Source organism: Salvelinus fontinalis, chromosome 6, assembly GCF_029448725.1.
Source record: "Salvelinus fontinalis isolate EN_2023a chromosome 6, ASM2944872v1, whole genome shotgun sequence".
NCBI classification, from domain to species: Eukaryota; Metazoa; Chordata; class Actinopteri; order Salmoniformes; family Salmonidae; genus Salvelinus; species Salvelinus fontinalis.
In genome coordinates this window covers 59327734-59351602 of record NC_074670.1, presented here as the reverse complement: position 1 = coordinate 59351602, position 23869 = coordinate 59327734, and the positions used below count along the sequence as shown (strand labels likewise).

Below are 23869 nucleotides of genomic sequence, written 5' to 3'. Positions count from 1 at the left end.
TCGGCCATTATTATGAGCCATCCTCGCTTCAGCAGCCTCCTGTGGTATCTTCCAGTGTTGGCGTTAATCCCTAGAAAGCCGTAATGGTCCTTCTCTCTCGTTTCCAGTTAAGGACTCCTGTAGGAATGATTTTTCACCCCATCCCTGGCAGTGCCATGCTGTTCTCTGTGCCCTCCAGCCCTCCCCCTCTCCCCTATTCCAAACCCCACACATGCCCCTGCACTGTGGAAGAATCCAGCCATTACTGTGAATGGGAATCCTTGACTCAAACGCATCCTTTTTGCGCTAAAGATGCTTGTTTTTGTACGTTGTTTTTGTTACGAGCCATCATCCTCTGTTTGCCTGTTTGCTTTCTGTTGGAAAGTAGATGTATTCTCTTGTTGTTTTTGTTGTTGACCGTTCTGCATGACTGAGTGGGCTTTTTACTTTTACATGCACAACTACTGTTGTGACAGGCAGGAGTTTGTGGAGGCTAAGGTGAAATGTATATCAGCTGTGGTCTGACCAGGCCAGTGGTGTGTGTGTGTGTGTGGATACATTTTTACTATACTTGTAAGTACCAGAAGTCCTCACAAGAATAGTAAACCAACTAAAATTCAGAGAAGTGAGGACATTTTGTTGGTCCTCACTTGAAATATGGCTATTTTAGGATTAGGTTTAGGGTTAGAATTTGGGTTAGAATTAGGGTTAGAGGTTAAGATTAGGTTAAGAGTTAGGTTTAGGGTTAGCGGTTAGGGAAAATTGGATTTTGAATGGAAATTAGTTGTTGGTCCCCCAAAAGACCTCACTAGTATAGTAAGACATAGCTGTCTGTGTGCGTGCTCATTAGCATCTTCCGGTCCATGTTTCAGACCACCACTATTCTACTCACTACCAGGGTATAATCAACCACTCCAATAGTATGACATTATGACAATGTGCGCTGATATCGTGTTGGCATACAATGTGTAATTATTGAAAATTAAGATACTATTATTGTATGTTTTGAATGAGGGCATATTGTCCACCACCTATCAAGAGAGTAGCCTAGTCCCAGATCTGTTTGTGCTTTTGCCTACTCCTAACATGGCATGAATAATGAGTGACAGGGAGTTGGCATGATAGCACAAACAGACTGGCACTCAGGCTACGGAGAAAGTGAGTGTTAGTCAACTGCTGATGTTATTTCATCTTAGCCTGGTGCATGTGCAAATATGAATGATTTCTTGTCATCTCTTTGCCCATACCTCATTGTTTTTCATATACTGTACGCTATCTGCATACTTGTTAGCTTTTCACGTTTGCACATTTTACACAAATGTAATTTTGTATATTTCCAGTGCAATTGTGACTTTTAGATTTTTTTCTACATATAACATCATATTTTAAGCCATTTAACCAAATAACAATAATGTAGGGATCAGTATTGCACTTGTATCAGTGTTACACAAAAAATACTTAATCTCCAAGGGAAATAAAGAGGGAATTTCACCAAATATTTCAACTGTGGCCACGATTATTGTGTATGAAATATTTTAATGAAGCAGTAACATAGTATGTAAGTGGGTTCTGCATGTGAGGATATTAGGATTTTACATAGATTCTGATTACAGTTGAAAACACTAGCTTTGGTCTACATATTTAACTCTCATTCAAGGGCTTTGAGATATCACGCCATTGTTATTGTCAAAACAGCTCTCCTTACAGAGCTTTACAGAGCAAAATTGTCTGCTAACCTGAATTCAAAGGGCTGGATCCTGACTTGGGATATGCGCACGTAACTTGGAATTTCACATAAATCCTGAATTGAATTCAGTGGGAGACTTGCATGAGCATTTAAGTTAGGTGCTCAAATGTCAAGTTACTATTCAGCCTTATACTAATGCACTGCTTTTGTCTGAACAGACTGAGCCAGCAGTCATTCTCCATCCCTCCTAGAGAAACAGGATAGGAACACTCCTTTGTTTGGCAGATAACTGTCAGTGCCAATGAGATTGTTGGGTTTTATTTTCCAATCCACTTCCTTCACATCTGTATCTTGAGGACAGGGTGTTGTTTATCAGAAAAACATTTCCACCCTCCAAAACATGTCTGTTTGTCCTTGCTCAATATAATCATGTGGGACAGTTGGTCTGACGAGTGTCCACAGATGTAGGCCTTTTGTTTCCATCTAAATGTATTGAAATTAGTCTCTTACACGCTTACACATTCTTGTACACGGGTGTAGTAGGTATGGTTTACAACTTCTCACAATCCCTTCTCAAGTTGCTCTTTGTCTCAATGTTTCTGGGGAACTGTTGTCCTCAGCTCTTTGGGTTGGCAGGGTGTGCCTTGGTGTGTGGTGTCATTCACAACCTGCTTCAGTCCCCCTGTTCACTGCTCTATGTATTTACCTTTCCTTTGCAGTAATCCCTGGCTCTGCACTGAGTAGGTGCTTCCACCCTCAAGCTTTGCTAAGGGACCAGGCTTTGTGGGTAGCCGGTACCCCAAGGCTGAGGAGAGGCATTGCGGACCCTGGTTTAAAAAACATGAATCTGCTCTATGTACTAACTAAAAGATACCCCTATACAGTTGAAGTCGGAAGTTTACATACACTTAGTTTGGAGTCATTAAAACTCGTTTTTCAACCACTCCACAAATTTCTTGTAAACAAACTATAGTTTTGGCAAGTCGGTTAGGACATCTACTTTGTGCATGACACAATTAATTTTTCCAACAATTGTTTACAGACAGATTAATTCAGTGTATCACAATTCCAGTGGGTCAGAAGTTTACATACACTTAGTTGACTGTGCCTTTAAACAGCTTGAAACATTTCAGAAAATTATGTCATGGCTTTAGAAGCTTCTGATAGGCTAATTGACATAATTTGAGTCAATTGGAGGTGTACCTGTGGATGTATTTCAAGGCCTACCTTCAAACTCAGTGCCTCTTTGCTTGACATCATGGGAAAATCTAAAGAAATCAGCCAAGACCAGAAAAAAATGATAGACCTCCACAAGCCTGGTTCATCCTTGGAAGCAATTTCCAAACGCCTTAATCAAAGCCTACTAGATGATAAATTGTTTACAACTAGGACAGAAGAATTTATAACTGACTTTTTTAGACATAACATAGGTACAGCAGATCCCCATATTGTATGGGACACTTTTAAGTGTGCCTTTAGAGGCCATGCAATCCAGTACTCATCTATAAAACAAAAGCAATTTCGATCAAAAGAGTCCATATTAACAAAGGAAATTGAAGGACTAACAGTACAGTTAGATAACAATAAAAACGGTACCATAGAGGCACAGAATAAGTTAGAGGAAAAACAAAAAGAAATGGAGGAACTTATTCAAGAAAGATCCAGTGTAATATATTACAAAAATAAAGCGAACTGGATGGAATATGGGGAAAAATGCACCAAATTCTTTTTCAATCTTCAATATAGAAATGCTACCAAAAAAAACGTATTAAAACTTGTTACAAATGATGGAGTCACGCATGATTCACCAAATGATATTTTGAAAGAGGAAGTAAAGTACTTTAAGAATATATTTTCGTTTCAGGCTCCTCCATCTCTACTAACTGAAACTAATTGTATGGATTTTTTCCCTAATAATAATGTAAAATTAACATCTGTACAGAAAGACTCATGTGAAGGCCTAATTACAGAGGAGGAACTACTTGATGCAATTGGGGCCTTTAAGGATGGGAAAACTCCAGGACTGGATGGCATACCAGTGGAAGTATACAAACATTTTTTTGATATACTCAAAGGACCATTATTAGCTTGTTTTAACCACTCCTATATAAATGATAGATTATCAGACACGCAACAAGAAGGTGTGATATCATTATTACTGAAACAGGACCCAAGTGGTATATATAAAGATCCAGTCCATTTAAAAAATTGGAGACCTCTTACACTTCAGTGTTGTGATGCAAAAATCCTAGCAAAATGCTTGGCGCATAGAATAAAAAAAGTTTTGTCAGATATTATTCATCCTAATCAGACAGGTTTTTTACATGGACGATACATTGGAGATAATATAAGGCAAGTACTGGAAACAATGGAACACTATGAAATATCGGGGACACCAGGCCTGGTTTTCATAGCTGATTTTGAAAAGGCTTTTGATAAAGTACGACTGGAGTTTATATATAAATGCCTAGAATATTTCAATTTTGGGGAATCTCTTATAAAATGGGTAAAAATTATGTATAGTAACCCTAGGTGTAAAATAGTAAATAATGGCTACATCTCAGAAAGTTTTAAACTATCTAGAGGAGTAAAACAAGGTTGTCCACTATCGGCATATCTATTTATTATTGCCATCGAAATGTTAGCTGTTAAAATTTGATCAAACATTAATATTAAGGGATTAGAAATCCAGGGCCTAAAAACTAAGGTGTCATTGTACGCTGATGATTCGTGTTTTCTTTTAAAACCACTACTAGAATCTCTCCACGGCCTCTTAGAGGATCTAGATACATTTGCTATCCTCTCTGGATTAAAACCAAATTATGATAAATGTACCATATTACGTATTGGATCACTAAAAAATACACATTTTACATTGCCATGTAGTTTACCAATTAAATGGTCTGACGGTGATGTGGACATACTCGGTATACAAATCCCAAAAGAAAGAAATGATCTCACTCCAATAAATTTTTATAGAAAGTTAGCAAAAATAGATAAGATCTTGCTACCATGGAAAGGAAAATACCTGTCTATTTGTGGGAAAATCACCCTGATTAACTCTTTAATCATATCACAGTTTACCTATTTGCTTATGGTTTTGCCTACACCTAGTGACCTGCTTTTTAAATTATATGAACAAAAAATATTCAATTTTATTTGGAACGGCAAGCCAGATAAAATTAAAAGGGCCTATTTATATAACGAATATGAATTCGGAGGGCAGAAATTATTAAATATTAAAGCATTAGACCTCTCACTAAAGGCATCAGTCATACAAAAGTTATACTTAAATCCAAACTGGTTCTCTAGTAGATTGGTACGAATGTCTCATCCTATGTTCAAGAAGGGCCTTTTTCCCTTTATTCAGATTACACCTGCTCACTTTCGGTTGTTTGAAAAGGAAATAATCTCCAAAATATCCTTATTTTTTAAACAAGCCTTAGAAAGTTGGTTGCAATTTCAGTTTAATCCACCTGAAAGGACGGAACAAATAGTACAACAAATCTTGTGGTTAAATTCAAATATAGTAATTGATAAAAAAAACTGTATTTATCGAAGAAATGTTTAAAAAAGGTATAATTTTTGTGAATGATATCATAAATAGGACTGGTGGAGTAATGTCACACATGCAGCTAACACAGACATATGGAAATGTCTGCTCTATCCAAAATTACAACCAATTAATTGCAGCATTACCACAAAAATGGAAGAGGCAGGTGGAAGGGGATAAAAGTAAGGAACTTGTATGTCGGCCTTATATTAAAGAACATAAATGGTTAAAGAAAAGTGTGATAAATAAAAACATATACCAATTTCATTTAAGGACCAAAAAACTTACAGCTGTGCCATATAAATTGCAAAATAGTTGGGAAGAGATTTTCGATGTACCCATTCCATGGCACATGGTTTATGAATTGATACGCAAAACAACGCCGGATTCAAAACTTCGAATTTTTCAATTTAAATTATTGTACAAAATTCTTGCAACTAATAGATTGTTATATATATGGGGGATACAATCTTCCCAGCTCTGTAGATTCTGCTGTGAGGAGGCAGAGTCATTAGACCATTTATTTTGGTATTGTCCGCATGTAGCTCGTTTTTGGTCACAGGTCCAGGAATGGTTGAAGAATTGCAACATTTGCGTAGAACTAACGCTACAGATAGCAATACTGGGGGATCTGAAAAGCCATAGTCAATCAATCAATAATATAATAATTATTTTAGCAAAAATGTTTATTTTTAATTTACAATCCGTGGAAGCTATGAGAATAGGAAGATTCAAATCCTTTGTGAAGCATCACAGCACAGTTGAAAAATATATGGCAAATAAAAATCAGAAATGGATGATGTTGGAAGATAGATGGGAAAGGTTGAGTGGAGCTGAAGGGTGGGACTAATAACAAGATAAACAATGTAGGGCATACGGGATCTGTGAAATGTGTATAGGTGCGGAGCTATTGTGAAATAGCACAGTTACAAGTGGAAATCAAACTGGATGGACAACAGAAATAGAGGAAGGACTAAGAACAAACAAGAGAGAACTATTATAAAGTAGACTGTGTCTGTAAAATGTGTATAAGATGTATAAATTGAAGGTAAAAACAGAAATGTTTATCAGTTTACTCCAATTGGGGGATCGGTGGTAGGGTTTGCAGGGAATAATAATAAAGGTATACTATTTTTAAAAAAGTATGTATGTCTATGTAGGTATGTGTATGTATATATGTGTATATGTATGCATACGTGAATGGATATATATATTTACCCAAAAAAATATGGGGGATTGGAAATGATGCAGTCAATTACATTGGAAGCAACATTCTTTCCGCAATATTAAGCTGATCCACACCCCCAAAAAATAAATAAATAAATAAATAAACCTTTCCAAACGCCTGAAGGTACCATGTTCATCTGTACAAACAATAGTATGCAAGTATAAACACCATGGGACCACGTAGCCATCATATCGCTCAGGAAGGAGAGTCTCCTGTTCTGTCTCCTAGAGATGAACGTACTTTGGTGCGAAAAGTGCAAATCAATCCCAGAACAACAGCAAAAGACCTTGTGAAAATGCTGGAGGAAACAGGTACAAAAGTATCTATGTCCACAGTAAAACTAGTCCTATATCTACATAACCTGAAAGGCCGCTCAGCAAGGAAGAAGCCACTGCTTCAAAACCGCCATAAAAAAGCCAGACTACGGTTTGCAACTGCACATGGGGACAAAGATGGTACTTTTTGGAGAAATGTCCTCTGGTCTGATGAAACAAAAATGGAACTGTTTGGCCATATTGACCATCGTTATGTTTGGAGGAAAAAGGGGAAGGCTTGCAGCCAAAGAACACCATCCCAACAGTGACGCACGGGGGTGGCAGCATCATGTTGTGGGGGTGCTTTGCTGCAGGAGGGACTGGTGCACTTCACAAAACAGATGGCATCATGAGGCAGGAAAATTATGTGGATATATTGAAGCAACATCTCAAGACATCAGTCAGGAAGTTAAAGCTTGGTCGCAAATGGGTCTTCCAAATGGACAATGGCTCCAAGCATACTTCCAAAGGTGTGGCAAAATGGTTTAAGGACAACAAAGTCAAGGTATTGGAGTGGCCATCACAAAGCCCTGACCTCAATCCCATAGAAAATTTGTGGGTAGAACTGAAAATCGTGTGCGAGCAAGGAGGCCTACAAACCTGACTCAGTTACACCAGCTCTGTCAGGAGGAATGGGCCAAAGTTCACCCAACTTATTGTGGGAAGCTTGTGGGAGGCTACCTGAAACGTTTGACCCAAGTTAAACAATTTAAAGGCAATGCTACCAAATACTTAATTGACTGTATGTAAACTTCTGACCCACTGGGAATGTGATGAAAGAAATAAAAGCTGAAATAAATAATTCACTCTACTATTATTCTGACATTTCACATTCTTAAAATAAAGTGGTGATCCTAACTGACCTAAAACAGGGAATTTTTACTGGGATTAAATGTCAGGAATTGTGAAAAACTGAGTTTAAATGTATTTGGCTTAGGTGTATGTACACTTCTGACTTCAACTGTATGTATATCACTGCTGCTCTAACTATATGTGCTCACTATGTGGCTTAATCTTAATATCTTGTCTATGGCTATGCCTTTTGTCATGTCGTGTGTTTTTGCTGTGCTGACTTAGATGACTAATATCAGCATTTTGCTCTTTATTTCTGTAAGATTGACATTTCTGGACTATGTTGTTGTGCACGTCACTTGGTAGTTTTTCCATCATGTTAGGTTTAATATTGTCCATGTTTGATTTATTAAATGATATTGCATACCCTTTTGGGATTTTCAGAGGACATAATATCGGCTGCGAGCAGTTAATTAAACTTGTCTCAAAGGGATTAAGCTATTTATTAAATGTTTTAAATCAGTATTATGCTCAAATCGAATTAGTCAGCTATAGTATGGTATTATATTAGTCGTTTTTTTTTACGACACTGACAGTACATTTGTAATGTAGTTAGTGTAATTTGAAGTACAGTAGCAACTATACATGCCTTAGGAAAACCCAAATACTTTCTGTCTTTCTTCCCAAAATGTCACTAATCCTTGTTTCTTATTTATCTTGAACCTTGCCTTCTGGTAAGCACTGTTGCCTGGGCCTCTCTTGTAACTTTGCATTTGTCTCTTCCTCTCTCTAGCTTCTTTTAATCTGTCTTGCCCACCTGTCTGAAGAGGGGATTGCAGCTTCAACAAGAACTAAGCACCCGTTTCCTCTTCCTGTCTTTTCTCTCTGCATCAACCTTTTTTAACTTCTATCTCATCTGCTTTGTTGACCATGGCCTAATGTGGGGTTCACATGGTATTTTTTGGATAGTTTACGTTTTGTCACCTAATCAAGGTACACTTTGGTTAGTGGGAGTCCTTCACTCTTAATATTTTGCAGCTCCGTCTTGGTGTATGAATGAACGAAGCTTTGCTTAGGTAGGATTCTAAATGGTTGTTCAAGAGAAACACATCTAATCAATAGTTTCATCATACCAATTGTAACAGAGCCAAGGCTCTGGATTAATTTATATTTTGCACAAAACTATCTGAATTTCATTGACAGTTAATTTTAAGGAAGTGTTTATGTAATAACATTTAATCATATATTACGTCCATTTTGAGAAGGGCTTATTCTGTTTGAAATAACCAATACTATTACAAATAGCCTATATGATTTACTGTGCTCCTCATTCAAAGGGGGAGTTAGTTTTGAATACAAATAGCATAACCCACAAATCTCAATAAAACACTGATAAAACCAAAATACATTCATTTGGTGATTGATAGAGCAAAGTGTGACATCTAACCTTGCATGTGTGACTAGTAGATACTTTTGTCAGTTAAAAACCAAAAGACAATTACGATCCAAAACAGTGTTCTTTATGTTCACTGCATAGATTGTTTCATTGCAACTTAGAAGAGCCAAAGCCGTATTCATGTCAAGCACTTATTTAGTGAAAACACCTTTTCCGTACTGAAATACCATATAGGTCACATTTAATGTACTTTACACATTGTGCTTTAACTACCATCACCCTATTCTGTATTTTGCATGTCTAATGCTCTTTTATTTCATCACTTCTGTGATCTTGACCTTTTGCTCCCATAGCTGTTTTGTCCCCTAACAGTTCCGTTTTGCACTATTTCACATTTGGTGCTCTATATTGTTTGGATCAGTTTTATCTTGTGTATTACTCCTTGTTATACCCTTCTCCACAATTTTCAGCATCCATATTGCCAAATATTACAATGAGATGGAGTTGAATCCTAGGTACAGATGGATACATTTGTATAATTTATAAAGATATATTTTGTGTATTGAAGTGGAGACCTGTTTATGAGATATTATCTTTGGATGTGACTCTTCTCTCTGTGTAGTTACATTTTTTGGTGTAAGAAATTGCCATACATTTTTCTAGCATCTGCCATAATCACCCCTCCTAGTGAATTATCTGTCCACACCACAAATTAATTATGAAATATTTTATTGTAGTTTGATTCCATTGATGTACTTTTTCAATAAAATTCTGAAAATAAAGTGTACATTTGTTTTGTTATGCCAAATTACTTAGTTGTGCAAATAAACATTGGTGTTATATAAATATTCACACAATGAAATAAGCCCATATTTTTGGTGAACTTTGAAAGTGAAGAGGAAGACTGCCACCTTCTGGTTCTCAGGTGGAGCGCATGCATGCGGAAACATTCCAGACGCCATGATTTTAGATGGACTAGAAAATGGAGGGTTGTAAAGCAAAGATTTTTTATAACTAACCCCAGAAAGACCACACGTAATTTTCAATGGGAACAAATGAGTTAGTGGGCAGAAGAATCAAGTATGGAGGCAGAGCCAAGCACGAGGCAGCGAGATCCTATTACCGCGTTGTAGCACGTATTTGCATATTTCTGTTAGGGATCGCCTACTTTATAGAGTGCGCGTGTGCAATAGCTCAATTCGCCCTTGCTCCTAAACAACGAAACATTTTTACAACTTTGGCAAAGGGTAAAATCTACAAAACGCAGTCCACTCTGTTCGTATCATATAGTTTTGGGAGCAGAAAACGGTATTGAAATCAAATGTTTAATCGATTAAAAAATGTCCATAATGTTCGCAAAAAGGAATCTGCTCAATATTCTCCCACTGTCGGCTACTGGGCTTCCTCTCACCACCATATTTGGTAGTGAGTGGATACGCCAACCGAATGCTTCACACTAAAACATTCGCTGAAATATCTGTCTCATTGTTCTATCTGTGGTTATATGGGACGTTGACGGGTTGTCACTAGTTACCACAGCTACAAAGTCAATATTGGCTATATCGTAAAAATGAATGAAAACAAAAAATAGCTTTTTGATCTTATTTTAAGGTTAGCAATGTGGTTAAGATTAGGTTTAAAATCAGATTTTAAGGAAATAAATAGGCGATGTTGGTGTTTATCCATAATTGTGACTTTGTGACTGTGATGACTACTGACGACCCCCCCGGATGTTATGGTGATGACCAAAGGCGAAGCCGCTCGCTAGACATTGAACTATATTAGTGGAAGACTGACACCAAGGGCACAAAGAAACATCGGACTTAATACTTTGCATTGAGGTAAGTGGCTAAAATATTAATTTGAGCTAAAAACAATTCGACAACTAGCTATCTGTCTCGTGCTCCATATCACATTCCCGTGCAAGATGATGCATCAATCTTTTTTCAATTAACTAGCTAGCTAGCTAGCCATGTTTGCTCGTTTACTGCGTCACTTGTTTCGTCTGTTAAAATCTGGTTTACTTTAAAACAGATGATTAGTTATACCATTTAATCTGTAGACAACTCAAATTAGCAAACGAAGACTTGATTGTTTGCATCAATGATAACGTAGTTAGCTGTTATGCTGAAGTTAGCTAGCTAGTTGCTACGTAGCGTGCTAGTTAACTCGGTAACGTTATACCAAAGACAGTACAGTATGAAGATAGGCCAAAACTGCTTCTCTAAAAGAAATCCCAGATCTCACTTGTAGGCGATGTCATGGCGACGTTGGCTAGTTAAGCTCATGCGCAGAAACACGTCATCGGGGCTAACGGTCTCTCTTGCAAAACTGCGCATGTGCAGGCTGTTAAATCAAAGGCTCTCCGTCAATGTAAAGTTGTTTTTGACGAAAATGAAAACGTGTCAGTTTGTCACTTTCACGAGGTTGGAGTAATAACATCTTCAACTGCTTAAGACATTGGCTTGAATCTAGGTTGTGTCTTTAGATTTCTAGAAAATGAACTAAGGAATAATTGTTCCACTTATCATTGACTTCTCAAACCCTGGTCTGTTTCGCAAGCGTTCCCGAAAGTCTCACGATGTTTGCCCCTCTGGGTTTAGAAACTCTGTGGTTATACTTAGTAGAAAATACGGTTTTGAGAAGTTGTGCACACTAAGGAGTCATAATTAATCAGAAATGTAGTTAATGTTGCCATAAATAATAGCATTTTTATCCACATCAGTCTGCCTATTCTTAGCTAGTTATCTAACGTTAGCCATAACATTAATTCTTAGCGACTTATGATGGTGTCCTTTCTGCCAGCTGGGGCGTATTCATTATGCTGTCTCAGTTGCAAAACGTTTCTCAAACGAAACGGTGAGGGGCCTACTTGACTTTGTCCAATAGAAACTCTCGTTTTAGTTGAAAAACATGTCTGGGTAATGATTACACTCATGGTAACGTTTGCTAATCTTCTTTCTTGCAGTCTGTAAACTGATCTTGTTAGCTAGCACTAGTTATTTTTGCCATCATTTCAATAATTACCTTTACAGAGCCACGTCACTGTCAATGCGTTTTGAAAGTGAGAAACAGTGGTTGGCCATAAAACAATTTATTGTGAAACGAATGTCCACAAGGCCTTTCCTGACACCTGGATACGGACATAGGCGTACCTTGTCGGAATCATGGCCTAATATGAACCTGTGTTCATATGTAGCCTACAGATTCGTATCATATATTTTTGGGAGCATATAGCCCTCAGTTTGATGTGGGAATTGTGGGAACAAAAGTTCTCTCCCTAATAGAGTATTTCCGGTAGTAGACCCACGTTAACTGTTTTACTGTGCTAGCATAGAAATACACGTTATGCTTGTTTCCCTTTTTTATATAGCTCTGTTTTCTTTTAAAGGTATGGCTCTGATCTGAGGTGAGAGGTGCTGGACATGGCTGAAAGGATTGACATTGGCGAAATGCCCTCCTTTGACCTGGTTCCAAGTGCTGAAGCAAAGAAGAGACCCAATTCATCAGATGGCAGTAAGTGATTTTGGTTCTTCAAATTGAACTCCTTGCCACTGTTTTAAAGTATTTTTCTAATTTACTGGAAGATGAAAAATTACTAATTGATTGTTATATGCTTGTCATTGATTGATTCTCTGTTTTGTTCTTTAATGTTAGGAGAAGAGCCAATGAGGAAAATGCCGGTGTCCAAATTTGGTTCCAGACCGCGGTTTGAGCCTGTGCACTTTGTTAGTGGTAGCAGCAGTGGCAGGTCTGGCAATGATGAGAAGGAGAATGACAAGGAGCGCCGTAGGAGTGAGGTGAACAGTGTGAGACAGTGGGACTCAGACTCTGACCGTCCCTCTTATGGCAGCAACCGAGCTCCAGACTCCTCTGCAGCTAGGCCTGCGTTCGACAGAGTTTCATCATACGGTTCTTCTGACTCTTGGCGGGATAGAGAAAGAGATAGAGACATACCCTCAGGTAGCACAAGTGGTTTGGGTCATGGAAGCCGAGGATCTGCCTCAAATTATATGACTAAAGTGCAGCAGGACTACTCGGCCAGATACGAGTTCCACAACACTAGGCATCCGGACACATACGCTCAGGCCCCTAGATTTGATGGATATGGAGGGGGCAGTCGATCAGGGGGCTGGGGGGATTCAGGAAGCCAAGGCCTTGGCTTCAGGCAGCAGGACAGACCCACATCCAGCAGACCATTCAGTAGAGTCTACAGCAGCCCAGGGAGGAGCAGCCCCTCATCTGTCTCTGGGTCTTCTTCACAACTCATCCCCATATCTCAAGCCGTGCTGGATGAAAAGCAAAGGCTGATCAATAGTGTGGCATCCGCCATAGCTGTCACTTTAAGAGACCCCGCGTTCATGTGTGGAGCTGAATCTCCTAACTACAATTTCATGCTGAGCCGTAGCATACAGGCCTGTAAAACCAATCCGGAGTATGTCTATGTCAACCTCAAGGATATCCCTCCAGCAGACCTACCCAAGAACAGGAAAGTACCGACTGATGGCTATGCCTGTGAGCTGAGATGCCAGTGTGTTTACCTTGCTACTGGCTACTCTGGCAGCAAAAACGGGGCCAGGGACCGTGCTTCTGAGCAGGCTATGAAGCTTTTCTTCAAACTGGTGGAGGTCCGTGTAGTGCAGCGCAAATTCAAACACTCCTTGGTCAATGATATTGTGGTCTGCCAGACGCACTGCCCTACCCCTGCATTTCTACCGGCACTGCGTAACCCGGAGGACAAGCCTACGCCTAGCTCCAAGGGTCAATACGAGCCTGACAAACGCAAGCACTGGACAGATTTTGTCGTTGTTGACAACGCTCATGATGCCATCTGCATTCTTAACAACTCTGCCGCCTTCAACCGCATGAAGATTGACTACAAGTTCGACGTGGTCCCCAACAGCAGTGCATGGCAATGTAGCGTGTACTTACAGGATGCGCTGGTGGCACAGGCCAGGGGAAGTAAGAAGACGTCTAAACATACAGCAGCTGAAGAGGCAGTGAGGAAACTACGCATGAACCAGGCAGCCCGGCAGCAGCAACAACAACCACAGCAGTTCTCTCGAGGAAACCATCACTCTGACCCATCGGGTGGTCGTTTCGGTCACCAGGGTGGTAGGAAGAAACACTTGAGCGAACTGGTCATCCTGGAGAACTCAGACAATGCCATCTGCATCATCAATGACACTGCCCAGTTCAACAAGGTAGCTGCCGATTATAAGTTCACAGTGCTACCAGACCACCGCTGGAGGTGTGAGGTGTTCCTGGAGGGTCAATACGTAGCGGCAGGCATCGGACCCAAGAAAACGGTGAAGCACATTGCAGCAGAGGAGGCCCTGGCCACACTCCGGCAAACACAGGCTGTGGTGAAATCCAACCTCAGGAAGGAGGGTAATGCTGACGCCCTCTCTCGCCACCAGATTCTGACTCGCTCTGGTGAAGAGTCCTCGAGACAGGAGATCAAGGAGGACAATATCGGGAATCAGCTACTCCGCAAGATGGGCTGGAAAGGTGGCGGATTGGGCCGGGAAGGGGAGGGCATCTCTGAACCCATCAAGGTCAAAGAGCAATTCTCCAGAGAGGGACTGGGTATGGACATGGACAAGTCTGGGAATCAGCTCACCAAACGGAACATCGAGGACATCATCCGTAACTATGCCAGTTCAGACCGCCAGGATGACCTGCGCTTCTCCACTGAGCTCAACAATGATGAACGCAAGCAGATCCACCAGATATCCCAGAAGTATGGCCTGCGCAGTAAGTCATACGGCCAGGGCAGGCTGCGCTTCCTCATCGTCAGCCGCAAAGTGCACAAAGACCAGCTCATTGGCCAGCTCCTGCAGGAAGGGCAGGTGGGACGCTACGAGCTGGTGAAACCTCAGGCCTCACACTGACTGGATGTCATAGCTCCAACAATACTTACCACAAAAAAAATCACACCTGGTCTGGGAAAAGTTTGTGAATGTAAACTGTTTCAATCTTCTAGGCTTGTCTTTCGGAGAAACACTTGTGGTTTCTGCATTCCTTTTCTAGGCATATTTTCTGACATTGTATTAACATTTCTTGTGTCATTCCACTATTTTGTCTTCTGTCAGCTTCAAATTTGCACAATATGCTAGTCTTGAACTGCTTTGTGCTGTTACGGTTGATTAGAGTGCTGTATCTTTTGACAGAAATCTTCAATTTTTAGCAAATGTTTTTCATGGCTACAGAAATAGCCTTAACAAGCAGAATGCCTGCCATTTCACCTTCACAAAAGTTTCATTAGAAATGAAGATACTGTTGGCATCACCTCAGGTGATGACTGGTGTAAACTAGAGGCAACATCTGTAACTATATGCTGACATTGAAACATCCCTGCCACAATACTTGCAATGCTTCCCTCCCTCAGATAGTTGAGAACATTTACAAATAAACTGCTTCCATGACTTGAATTTGATCTTTGTCACATGGTAAAAGTGCAACCTGTGATCCCTTTGGAATGTCAGATGTATAAGCCTGTGTGAATACAGTTCTCATCTGCTTGTTTTCACAGCTGTAATAACACTAATCAATAAATTAAGTCTACTGTCTGGACTTCAATACGTGAGTTGACTGGTGTTATTACAAAAAAAAAATCTTAATTAACTGCTATATCAGTGGCAATTTGAACCATACCCCTCCAATGTTTGCAGCAATATTGTGGAGACGAGGGATCTGAGACCAGCTGGAAACTTAAATCATGTCGCGCCATCATCCCTCAAGAAAAGCTCGTTGAATATATCATTTTTATTTACAAGAAAATGTACAGTTTGTTAGATACAACTGCACATTTTACACAGATTGAATGGTGTTAAGGACACTGCAACATTCCCATGTGGTATTCGTAATTACGTCATGAGGGCATCAAGTACAGACAACCTTTACCTTGATACATTGAGTTCTGTGCATGAGAAAAAGTTTGCCTGCTCTGAGAATTTGTGGTAATTTGTCAATCATCCTCATAAATATGCTTTTTCACTAGTGTTACAGGACTTGCATTTAAAAGTGCACCAAGTATGTTCCTTAACGAAACACTTGAATCCTGTTGGAGATATCATTCAAAGAGCCATTCAATTCATAAAACAAAGCCCCAACAAGAACATGGTTTGTGCATGTAAAAAGGTAGGGTTTTGAAATTGACATTGGTTGGAAAAAAGTCCATGACAGTATTCCAACTAAGAAACAATTTGACGAACACCTATCATACTACAGCTCCAAAAAGGCAAACGTGTGAAAGCTAGAAACAAAAGTCAAACCACAGCAAAAACCCTCAAACTTCTGAATATACACAATTATCTGAATCAATACAGCAAAATCACACTACTAGCCAAAGACTTAAAACACTAAAATGACAAGAGTAACCCCCCCCCCCCCCCCCCCCCCCCCCCCCCCAGTACCTTTATGTGCCGGGGTAAATTACATTGTAAGTAACTTTGATGTGCTCTTGTCCAGGAGGAGCATTATGCATTAAGATAAAGCACAACAAACATACTGCAGAGAAAGATTCAAACCATGTGTATTTCATTTCCTTTGAGATATTTTTCTTCTGTTCTCTTTTTGACTTGAGGCTGGATATTGTTCATACTTTGTGAACGGTGAGGGTGTCAACAATCACGCCAACTCTGTTCCACGATGGCAGACACCCGCTTCTCGTACTCCCGCTTGTTCTCCTGGTACAGCTGAGCCGCCTGGCTGTTGGCTGGGCTGTTGGGATTCGGCTCATCCAGTAAAGACTAAGACGATGCAATAGTAGACACTTCAGTAGCAATAGTATTCTGGCACCCTTGACTAGATTTTTTAAATTCAAATAGTTTCAAACACTTATTTGAGAAAAAAATGTAAGCACAAAAGGAGCTTTACAATTCAAGTAAGTATTTCATGAAGATTCATGGTTAATGCTGAGTATACCTGTATTGAAGTTAGAATTGAAGAAACATCATAAGTTGGACTCCAGCGGTTCTGAAGAATGTCCAAGCATATACTACCATCTGCGTAGACTGTACAATACAGAACATACATTTACTCCATAACAAAGACTGGTGGATTGTGTTGACAAAGATTCAGCTGTTCCACTATAAAATGATCCTGTAAGCAATAAGCATGTTTAAAAAAATAAAAAAACATACCGTTTGGATGAAACATTTTGGAGACAAAACGCACAGTTGGAGGCTTATTAGGGTATTCCTCTGTGAATTCTATTGTGAGTTTGAAAGTTCCTGAAAATAAAGGATATGAGAATATTAATTATCAAGTGGGCACTAAAACAATCACACAATGGTAACCGGTTAGCTTGACAATGACCACAAATGGATCTGGGACCAGGCCAAAACAGAATGGCTTAGAACAAATTCAAAGTTGTCTTGCTGCAAAATGTTTTCAGCAACCAAATAGCATACTGTAATTGGCCACTAAATTGTTACCATTTCAATAAAGTAACATACACATCCTAAAGCACAAATGTACATAAATTCAACTCAATGAGGGACATTTGCTAGAATGGAGGATTACTGGTGGGTCTGATATGCATATTCATTAACAGATGATGTCAAACAGATACAATCCCCTGGTTTTGACCCCAAGCGTTAACCCATATTTCACAGGATTCATTCACTTGCTGGCAGGCAGTAATCTCAGCGATTTAACAGGTCAGCTGGATTACTGTAGTAGTTCTGATAAGACACCACCTGGTCTACAATGTCAAATCAAAAAGGTTTATTGGTTGTGTACACAGTGTACAGCAAAATGCTTATGTTACTAGTTCTTAACGCAGTACAATGTCAAACAAGTACACAAATAATTAAAACAAATATTTAGACATTTTATTTGTCACATACACAAGGTTAGCAGATGTTAATGTGAGTGTAGCAAAATGCTTGTCCTTCTAGTTCCAACAGTGAAGTAATATCTAACAAGTAATCTAACAATTCCACAACAACTACCTAATACACACAAATCTAAAGGGGTGAATGAGAATATGTACATGTAAGTATATGGATGAGCCATGGCCGAACGGCATAGGCAAGGTGCAATAGATGGTATAAAATACAGTATATACACACGTGAGTAATGTAAGATATGTAAACATTATTAAAGTGGCATTATTTAGACTGCATTGTATAAAGTGACTACTGTTTGGGTCTCAATGTAGGCAGCAGCCTCCGAGTTAGTGATTGCCGTTGAGCAGTCTGATGGCCTTGAGACAGAAGCTGTTCTTCAGGCTCTTGGTCCCAGCTTTGATGCACCTGTACTGGCCTCGCCTTCTGGATGGTAGCAGTGTGAACAGGCAGTGGCTCGGGTGGTTGATGTCATTGATCTTTTTGGCCTTCCTGTGACATCGGGTGCTGTAGGTGTCATGGAAGGCAGGTAATTTGCCCCCGGTGCTGCATTGTGCAGACCGCACCACCCTCTGGAAAGCCTTGCGGTTGAGGGCAGTGCAGTACCAAGCTGTAATACAACCCGACAGGATGCTCTCAATTGTGCATCTGTAAAAGTTTGTGAGGGTTTTGGGTGACAAGACAAATTTCTTCTGCCTCCTGTGGTTGAAGAGGCACTGTTCCACCTTCTTCACCACACTGTGTGAGAGTGGACCGTTTCAGTTTGTCGGTGATGTTCGCGCTAAGGAACTTAAATCTTTCCACCTTCTACACTGCTGTCCCTTCGATGTGGATAGGGGGTGCTCCCTTTGCTGAAGTCCACGATCATCGCCTTTGTTTTGTTGACGTTGAGTGAGAGGTTGTTTTCCTGACACCACACTCCGAGGGCCCTCACCTCCATGTAGGCTGTCTCGTCGTCGGTGGTCATCAAGCCCACTACTGTTGTGTCATCTGCAAACGTAATGATTGAGTTGGAGGCGTGCATGGCCAGGGAGTACAGAAGGGGGCTGAGCACACACCATTGTGGGGCCCCAGTGTTGAGGGTCAGCGAAGATGTTGTTTCCTACCTTCACCACCTGGGGGCGGCCCATCAGAAAGTCCAGGACCCAATTGCACAGGGCGGGGTTGAGACCCTGTTGTGACTAGTCTCTCAAAGCGCTTCATGATGACAGAAGTGAGTGCGACGGGGCTGTAGTCATTTAGTTTAGTTCCTTGCCTTCTTGTGTACAAGAACAATGGTAGCCATCTTGAAGCATGTGGGGACAACAGACTGGGATAGGAAGCGATTGAATATGTCCGTAAACACACCAACCAGCTGGTATGCACATGCTTTGAGGACGCGGCTAGGGATGCCGTCTGGGCCAGCAGCCTTGCGAGGGATAACACGTTTAAATGTTTTACTCACGTTAGCCACAGAGAAGAAGACAGGGGTGCGCAGTCCTTGTTAGCGGGCCGCGATGGTGGCACTGTATTATCCTCAAAACGGGCAAAGGTGTTTAGTTTGTCTGGAAGCGTGATGTCGGTGTCAGTTACGTGGCTAGATTTCTTTTAGTCTGCAATTTCCTGTAGAATCTGCTACATACGTCTCGTGTCTGAGTCGTTGAATTGCGACTCCACCTTGTCCCTGTACTGGCATTTCGCTTGTTTGATTGCCTTGGAGGGAATAGCTACACTGTTCATATTCAAACATATTCTCAGACCGCTTTCCATGGTTAATGCGGTGGAACATATTCCTGTCCGCATGATCAAAACAATCTTGAAGTGTGGCTTCCGATTGGTCGGACCAGCGTTGAATGGTTCTCGTCACTGGTACACCTGGTTTGAATTTCTGCCTATAAGACGGAAGGAGCAAGATGACGTTGTGGTGGGATTTGCCGAAAGGAGGGCTTTGTATGCATTACGGAAGTTAGAGTAGCAGTGGTCAAGGGTATTGCGCATGCGCTTAGCGCAATCAATATGCTGATAGAATTTAGGTAGCCTTGTTCTCAAATTTGCTTTGTTAAAATCCCCAGCTACAATAAATGCAGCCTCAGGATGTATGGTTTCCAATTTCCATATAGTGAAGTTCCTTGATGGCTCTCCTGGTGTCTGATTGAGGGGGAATGTACACAGATGTGACTATAACTGACGAGAATTCTCTTGGTAGGTAATATGGACTTGATTGGAAGGAATTCTAGATCGGGTGAGCAGAAGGACTTGAGTTCCTGTATGTTGTTATGATTACACCATGAGTCGTTAATCATAAAGCATACACCCCGCCCTTCCTTTTCCCAGAGAGGTGTTTATCTCTGTCGGCACGATGCATGGAGAAGCCCGATGGCTGAACCGATTCTGACAACATATCAAGAGAGAGCCATGTTTCTGTGAAACAGAGAATGTTACAGTCTCTGATGTCTCTCCAGAAGGCAACCGTTGCTCAAATTTCGTCTACCGTGTTGTCAAGAGACCTGACATTGGCGAGTACTATACTCGAGAGCGGTGTGCACGTCTGCGAAGCCTGGCCAAGTGGCCGCTTCGTCTGCGGAGTCGTTGTTGTTTCGGATCACCTACTGGAATTAGCGTCATTGTCCTGGCTGGTGGTCCGAACAGAGGATCTGCGTCGGGAAATTCCTATTCCTGGTCGTAATGTTGGTAAATTGATGTTGCTCTTATATCCAATAGTGCTTCCCGGCTGTATGTAATAAAACTTATTATTTCTTACATTGTTACCCCAGGAAATCTTACATAAAAAAAACAAAATACTGCATAGTTTCCTAAGAACTCGGTGCCATGCTGTACTGTCAGAACAAATCCAATTAATACTGTAAAAGTAACCCAACTGCAATCTATACATATACATTTACACACAATATATTAAAAATGGCACACACAGCAGTAGATATATTACAGTGAGATATGTCAAGAATCCAGTATATAAATAAATGTGATGTGTATAAACAGTAACTAAAATGCAATGTACAGTAGTAGAAATATTAGTATAAACCGTCAAGAATACAGTATTTAAATACACAGCACAAAACCAAGGAAAAATGTATAGAAATGCAGGAAATTAGCTTCCAGACTAGAGCCCAGAATATAAATATATATGTGAACGGTGTGTACAGCCAGTATGGACAGTATATGAATAGAAAAGGTGTGTAAAGCAGTAGTTATATAGGATGATCATGAGCCATGACTAGAATACTGTATATACACTAAGTGGGTAAAACACAAAGTGGGTAAACATTAAAGTGGCCAGTGTTCAATGGCTAAGTTATGTACATATGGCAGTAGTACTAGTACTGCAAGTCTACGTACTGTTCCAACAGGTCTCCCATGCAATTAAATAGTCCTTATCATGGTACTGATCACTTCCGTTTGAGTTGTCAAATACATGCACAAGAATGTACCAGCTACAAAAAAAGTAAACACATAGCTAGCGAGCTATTTACCGTCTTCAAAAGGTGTTCCCTCTGGGCTGGGGAAGAGAGAAAAGAGTTCACTTTAGATAGCTAATGTTAGTTTGATAACTTTAATATGCTAGGGACAAGAGGTTCAATGTCAATTTCTTGAAAATTAACATATAATTCATAAGAATACCCTACTTTGGACACATGTTACGACATGTCATTGATTTTGCGGGTAACGTTAATCATCTATTTCTAGCTAGCTAAAGTTAGCTACTACTTTTATAGTCCAGTCACTTACCCAAAAATTACGGCATTCCATACCATGATATTGTTTTCCGACGGGGCTCCACTAACTCCTGCAGGAGGGTCCTCTTGAAGCCTGAGAAATAATATTATTTTCGATGCTTAATTAGCAAACGTTAGTAGTTCGCTAGCTAGCTAAAATAGGCTAACGTTAGCAGCAGTAGCCAGGCCAGTTAACTACAACTTCAAAATATTCAGCTGTAATGTTATCTTTACGTTAACAATCCATGTGTTAGTAACTTATTTATCAAGTAGCTAGTAACTTATGCTATCCAGTAACTGTTAAGATGTTTGGGAACATTTCGCAAAAAAAGGAAAATTCAGCTAGTTAGCAACAGTCAGACAAACGCTTCACCTAGACATCCAAGCTAGCTAGCAAGCAGCTCCTCACACATACCGCTTAAAATCTCTCATTAAACGTCGTCTTGCTGGAGTTGACATCTTATTCAGTTGAACTAAAACGTACGCATACGGTTACAAGTCACACGTTTTAAAACAAACGATTTTCACAGTAATTATTATATTTCCCACGATAACGTTAAGTTTCCACAATCTTTAGCTAAACGTTAGCTTCTTTCTCCCCCTCAGACAGGAGTTGGCTGGGCTAGCCACTACTAACGTTACCACTCACAAGGAAAAGAGGGGTGAGTATTGGTATGGTTCTTTTTTTTCTTTATTTGTTTTCTGCTTCTTCTTCAAGATTTGTATGGCGGATCGGATCCAACTTTTAGGTGCATACACCGCCACCTACTGTACTGGTGTGGGAGTTAATTCACGGCTTACCTACGTTACATTCTTGAAACGGTAATACAAATTGGGAAAATTGTCAGTGGTGGAAAAAGTACCCACTTGTCATACTTTAGTAAAAGTAAATATACCTTAATAGAAAATTACTCAAGTAACAGTGAAAGTCACCCAGTAAAATACTACTTGAGTAAAAGTATTTGGTTTAAAATATAGTTCATGTCATGGTTCCACCTGTCACCAGAGGGCGGCAGAGACCGTCCTAGAGACGGTTGTCCTTTGCAGAAGCTTGAATTGTTAACCATGTGCGTTCGTTTCCTGAGTGAGTTTTCGAGACTTAGTGTTTGTTGGTTTTTCAAGTTTACTGTGATCCTTTGGCTACCGTTTCTCAGTAAAGTATAATTTTTTATCCTTAACCACTGATTCCTTGTCTGGTCTCTTCTCTGCACCTGGGTCCAATCTTACCACGTCACAGCAAGCTTCTGCCTCAACATGGACCCAGTAGAGATCACCGAGATCCAGAATGCTATAACCCAACAAGGAGCACTGTTGGGGCGGCAGCAAGAACAACTCACCCAAATATCAGAGACCCTCCGGGCACATGGCATTGCTGAGCTGCAACCAGTCTTCAACCACCCAGTCTATGGACGAGAAGCGGCAAGCCAACTGTTCAACCTCTGCCAAGGGGCCAGACCAGTGGCTTCGTCTTTGAGTTCCGCACCCTCGCCGCACAGTAGGTGGAACACTGAGGCACTGGTCACCGCTTTCCAGCAGGGTCTGTCTAACTCCATCAAGGATGAACTGGCCGCTCGGGAACTGAGAGAGGACCTCGAGTCCCTGATAACGCTGGCCATCAATTTCGACAACCGCATCCGAGAATGTGTGAGACAGTGTTTTTTTGACACCGCCCCCGTATCCCGGTTTCCGGAGCCCCCCAAGCCCAGCATTGAGGAGCCCAGGCAGCTGGGACGCACACATCTGAGCCCACAGGAACGTGACAGGCGTATGTATGCACAACGGCTGCTGCCTCTACTGCAGAGGTCTCCGCCATCTCTGTTAAACATACACAGAGTTGATGGGAAACGCTGGGGCTCGCCAGGACAAGGGTAGACCCGGACGAGCTGTGCAGTTACACCCCAGCTACCTGGTCACCGTCTGACACTACCCACAACCCTCCATTGGGACAACCGTCAGCACCACATTCAAGCCTTAGTGGACTCCGGGGCCACGGATAAATTGAACACCAAAACTTTTCCGCTCTCCCTCCCGAGTACTTCAACGTCCGGGAGGCCTTCAGTAAGAGGCAATCCTCCACCCTCCCTCCTCATCGTCTATATGACTGTGCCATATAACTCCTACCTGGCTCCACCCATCCTGGGGCCGTCTGTACTTCCTGAAGCAGCAGTCATGGACAATTACATCTGGGAGTCGCTGTAGGCAGGTTTCATTCGCTCCTCTACATCCCCAGCTGGTGCAGGCTTCTTCTTTGTGGGAAAGAAGGATGGAGGTCTGCATCCATGCATTGATTACAGAGGGCTGAACAGGATTAGGATTAAGAATCGTTACCCCCTTCCCGAGTGGGCTCCCGAG

The 23869-nt window shown here is 40.9% G+C and overlaps 3 protein-coding genes across 7 annotated transcripts in view; 2 read left to right on the top strand and 1 right to left on the bottom strand.

Annotated features, from left to right (window-relative positions):
• LOC129858208 (septin-6-like) overlaps window positions 1-9731 on the top strand; it is a 45923-nt gene extending 36192 nt beyond the window's left edge. For 3 of the 5 annotated variants that reach the window (XR_008759992.1, XM_055927250.1, XM_055927252.1), the window contains one exon: window positions 8347-9731. Coding sequence is in view for 1 of the 5 variants with exons in the window: in XM_055927250.1 (XP_055783225.1) it covers window positions 8347-8356 (10 nt within the window). In the remaining 4 variants the exon portion in view is untranslated. Of the gene's footprint in view, window positions 1-107 lie in introns of all 5 variants that reach the window. The other 2 variants (XR_008759991.1, XM_055927251.1) reach the window with 1 other exon arrangement.
• A 636-nt stretch (window positions 9732-10367) lies between these two features.
• LOC129858205 (NF-kappa-B-repressing factor-like) lies at window positions 10368-15531 on the top strand. Its single transcript, XM_055927245.1, has 3 exons — window positions 10368-10790; window positions 12341-12465; window positions 12607-15531. Exons 2-3 carry the CDS (start codon window positions 12375-12377, stop codon window positions 14841-14843), a joined length of 2328 nt encoding a protein of 775 aa, XP_055783220.1. The 5' UTR covers window positions 10368-10790; window positions 12341-12374; the 3' UTR covers window positions 14844-15531.
• A 938-nt stretch (window positions 15532-16469) lies between these two features.
• LOC129858210 (ubiquitin-conjugating enzyme E2 A) lies at window positions 16470-22219 on the bottom strand. Its single transcript, XM_055927254.1, has 6 exons — window positions 21933-22219; window positions 21531-21611; window positions 21275-21300; window positions 17097-17186; window positions 16879-16967; window positions 16470-16703 (listed from the first exon to the last, which is right to left on the bottom strand). The coding sequence occupies exons 1-6, from the start codon at window positions 21974-21976 to the stop codon at window positions 16575-16577; spliced, it is 459 nt and encodes a 152-aa protein (XP_055783229.1). The 5' UTR covers window positions 21977-22219; the 3' UTR covers window positions 16470-16574.
• Between the last annotated feature and the right edge of the window lie 1650 nt (window positions 22220-23869).

Coding starts and splice junctions, on each gene's coding strand:
- LOC129858205 (XM_055927245.1), top strand. CDS start 12,375: ATGGCTGAAAGGATTGACATTGGCGAAATGCCCTCCTTTGACCTGGTT. Junction 12,466..12,606: donor ACCCAATTCATCAGATGGCA/GTAAGTGATTTT, acceptor CTTTAATGTTAG/GAGAAGAGCCAATGAGGAAA.
- LOC129858210 (XM_055927254.1), bottom strand. CDS start 21,976: ATGTCAACTCCAGCAAGACGACGTTTAATGAGAGATTTTAAGCG. Junction 21,612..21,932: donor TTAATGAGAGATTTTAAGCG/GTATGTGTGAGG, acceptor ATTATTTCTCAG/GCTTCAAGAGGACCCTCCTG. Junction 21,301..21,530: donor TGGAATGCCGTAATTTTTGG/GTAAGTGACTGG, acceptor TCTCTTCCCCAG/CCCAGAGGGAACACCTTTTG.